Source organism: Rhagoletis zephyria, unplaced genomic scaffold (genome assembly GCF_001687245.7).
Source record: "Rhagoletis zephyria isolate East Lansing unplaced genomic scaffold, Rhagoletis_zephyria_1.1 Rzeph_scaffold_00492, whole genome shotgun sequence".
Taxonomy (NCBI): Eukaryota; Metazoa; Arthropoda; class Insecta; order Diptera; family Tephritidae; genus Rhagoletis; species Rhagoletis zephyria.
The window spans coordinates 5,271-8,323 of record NW_016157576.1 but is presented as its reverse complement, the minus strand read 5'-3'; the positions used below and the strand labels follow the sequence as shown (position 1 = coordinate 8,323).

General features: G+C 35.1%; 1 protein-coding gene and 1 non-coding gene across 3 annotated transcripts in view; one reads left to right on the top strand and one right to left on the bottom strand.

The window, feature by feature from the left end:
* LOC108359930 (apoptosis-resistant E3 ubiquitin protein ligase 1) overlaps positions 1-2,810 on the bottom strand; it is a 34,020-nt gene extending 31,210 nt beyond the window's left edge. For both annotated transcript variants that reach the window (XM_017612007.1, XM_017612008.1), the window contains exon 1: positions 2,174-2,810. In XM_017612007.1, coding sequence (XP_017467496.1) covers positions 2,174-2,495 — 322 coding nt within the window. In that variant the 5' untranslated portion in view covers positions 2,496-2,810. The remainder of the gene's footprint in view (positions 1-2,173) is intronic.
* On the top strand, positions 511-582 carry TRNAQ-CUG (transfer RNA glutamine (anticodon CUG)). Its single transcript has one exon. It is a non-coding gene; the product is annotated as a tRNA-Gln (tRNA).
* Positions 2,811-3,053: the final 243 nt, after the last annotated feature.

The following is a 3,053-nucleotide window of genomic DNA, read 5'->3' as shown; positions in this document are numbered from 1 at the left end:
ATCTGCCACAATGTGGTAGAAGTCCGATCACTGCTTGGGCTTGTATGAGTTTTGTTAGAGTGGCAAACAATATCACTTTGAAAGGGGGTGCTATAGATATGTCCAATACTGTACATATATCGTCTCCGAAGGGTGAAAATGTGCCAAGTCCATTTTTTTAATTGTTCAGGAAAGACGAAAAATCGATGTAGTATCGCATTACCTGCCATTCTGCATTAAAAACTAAATAAAAAAAAAATGGACTTGACACCTTTTCACCTTTAGGTAGCGATATGCTGTACTATGTGTATATTTTTTTTGTTTTTGTTATCTCTGCTCATAACCACAAACACACAACTTGTTCAACAACATTGACCATATCGCTATCTGTCGCAATTGTGCGCTAGAGATTAATTATTGTTGTTGTAAATACTAGCTTGCGATGGGGCAACGCTATCGTTGGCTCTCTTTTACTTGTTTACTTCCCATAGCTTGCTGTTAAATGGCAACTTTTGCAACCACTCGACATCTGGTTCCATGGTGTAATGGTTAGCACTCAGGACTCTGAATCCTGCGATCCGAGTTCAAATCTCGGTGGAACCTAAGAAAGTTATATTTTCGTTTTTTGTTTAAATAAAAATTACTTAATCTCGTGAATTCGGTAAAAAAAAACATAAAGTGTGTATGACGCCGAATCGTCACTTGAAATGCAAAAGGCCATAACTAAACATTGCTTTTTACATAAAACAATGTAGGGACTTGTAATTTGACGAAATGCGTAATAAGCAATGGAAAAATTAATTTTGGATATTTTGTTAGTTAATGCCGTTTGCATTTCAGGTGACGAAATATTTATATATGTACATACATATGTAGGTATGTACAAATAGGCATACTAAATTTAGAGGTTCTTTATTTAGCGAATATGCAAAACAAATAATTGATTGTTGTTGCTATTAGTATGATGTCACATGTGGTTTTGGTAATAATATAAATATTTTTTTTTTTTGGGAGTGCCAAATTAATTTACTTGCGCGCCGAAATGTAAATAATGATTACATATTGAACCGAGTGTGCGTTTCTTAATTTTTTCAATGAGATGAGAATGTTTACATACATAGGTATTTGTATATGTAGCTACACTAGGGTGCCTCACCAAAAAAGAGTTGGGGTTTTCCACAGGAATTGTACAATTTAAAATACTTTTTTAAGACTTACGCCAAAATATTTCGGAAAAGTATTAAGATTTACGTGAGCTAGACCGATTTGAATATACATATGTACATATATATATGTACCTCCAAAATTCGCATTATTTGGATTCCGTTGTTAAAGTTTTTAAACAATTTTATGCACACCTTTAAAGCTTTATTCAATCATTTGAGGTGATATTTTGGGAAAAATATTTTGAAAAGCTCATTTTATTTATAAAAACTCGATTTTTTTTATCGATCCAGCTCACGTAAATATTAATATTTTTCCGAAATATTTTGGAGGATGGAAAAACAGTACCGAATTGTATGGAGAGTGATGCACCCTAATGTTTGTACTATACACACATACCAACTTGTAAACTTTGAAACTTTAATCTGGCGTAAACTCTTTTTTTTGTAAAAAAGCGTAAAATAATTGTTTGTTGTTTCGCAATCATAGACCCTTCCTTTGAGAAAAATTTATACTTTTCTTATTTATCAAATAAGAAAAATAGCTTAAAGCCAGGTGCATTAAACAGCAATAAGGTTGAAATTTTGATTCCTTTTATTCGAAGTGGTCCATGTTTGTTTGTAAAATCACGAAACTTTTTAAAATATTTTTTTTTGTTTTTTTTTTTTATGAATAAGGGCATATGTCTATAAATTTACGCTTAATTCACATTCAATGAGTACGGTAGCACCAGAAGTTAAACAAGAGAAGTAGAGAGCAAGAGCGAATTGAGCGCTCCCATCGTAAAATGCATTTGCGTATATAAAATAAAAAATTGTAATCACCCAAAACGTCAAAACTAAACGAAAACAAATTCGCAAGGCAAAATAGAAACCGTATGTAGCAGGAAGAGAGAGAAGACGTCGGAGGTGAGTAACGAATAAACAAAACAATATACAGTTCCGTTTCCCGTGCCGCACACCCCACCCAAAAGCACGCAACAACACATATGTAGGTACAGTAATGCCTTGTCCCGACCATCACAACTTACCTTTGTCCCGGAAGAGTTGCTTATACTGTGACAATTTCTGTTGCTCCAGCCATTCATCCACTGTAGTGGGCTCATCGGGCGGCGATGGATCGGCATATAGCCAAGTTGGATATGTACTCCAAAGCAAAAGAACTAATTTTAGCAAAGAAACGGTAAACATCACAGTGAGGACAAGAGCCACCAGTAGCTTCATGAGGCGTTTCTTTTTCATAGCTGAATGAGAATGCAGATGGTAAACCTTCCTACGTCGCGAATACACAACAAATGCACTAATGTTTTGTGTTTCAAGTTGCAAAACGCATGCAAATCGCACTAATTTCATACACTTTGCACCTTACACAGAGCGATGCAATTAAATTTTAATGATACACAGAATGTGTGATAAATTTGCGCTACGAACGTCCGACCCGACCTTATACATATTCGCTTTGATTTCTCCAGCACTGCGATTTAACTACGTGGTTTATTTTTAAATTTTAATTATACCTTTACTTGCAAATATGAAAATAAAATTCAATGTTATTGCTTTTGAGAATATTTTCTGACACTTTTCTTTAGTTTGCCATTTGTCAATTCACTGGAATAGCCAGTAGCAAGCGAAGAAAAAGTTCACTCGTACACACCTTACAACAAAAGCTACTGCACGAAATGAGGAAGTAAGCGAATGTCAAGCACTTTCTGGTTTTCCTCCATTCGCGTGCACTTTCTTTTGTTGTGATTTGCTCTTATTCCCAGGCGTGTGTGGGAGTGGGTGGATTGTTGTCTGTTGACGCTGTGAATAGCGGAAGAAAGTAAATGGTAAATATTCACTTTGCTGAATCAAAACAAAATATATAAACGCCTATGCTAGCCGCTTCTCTCTGCGAGTGGATGGTGATTT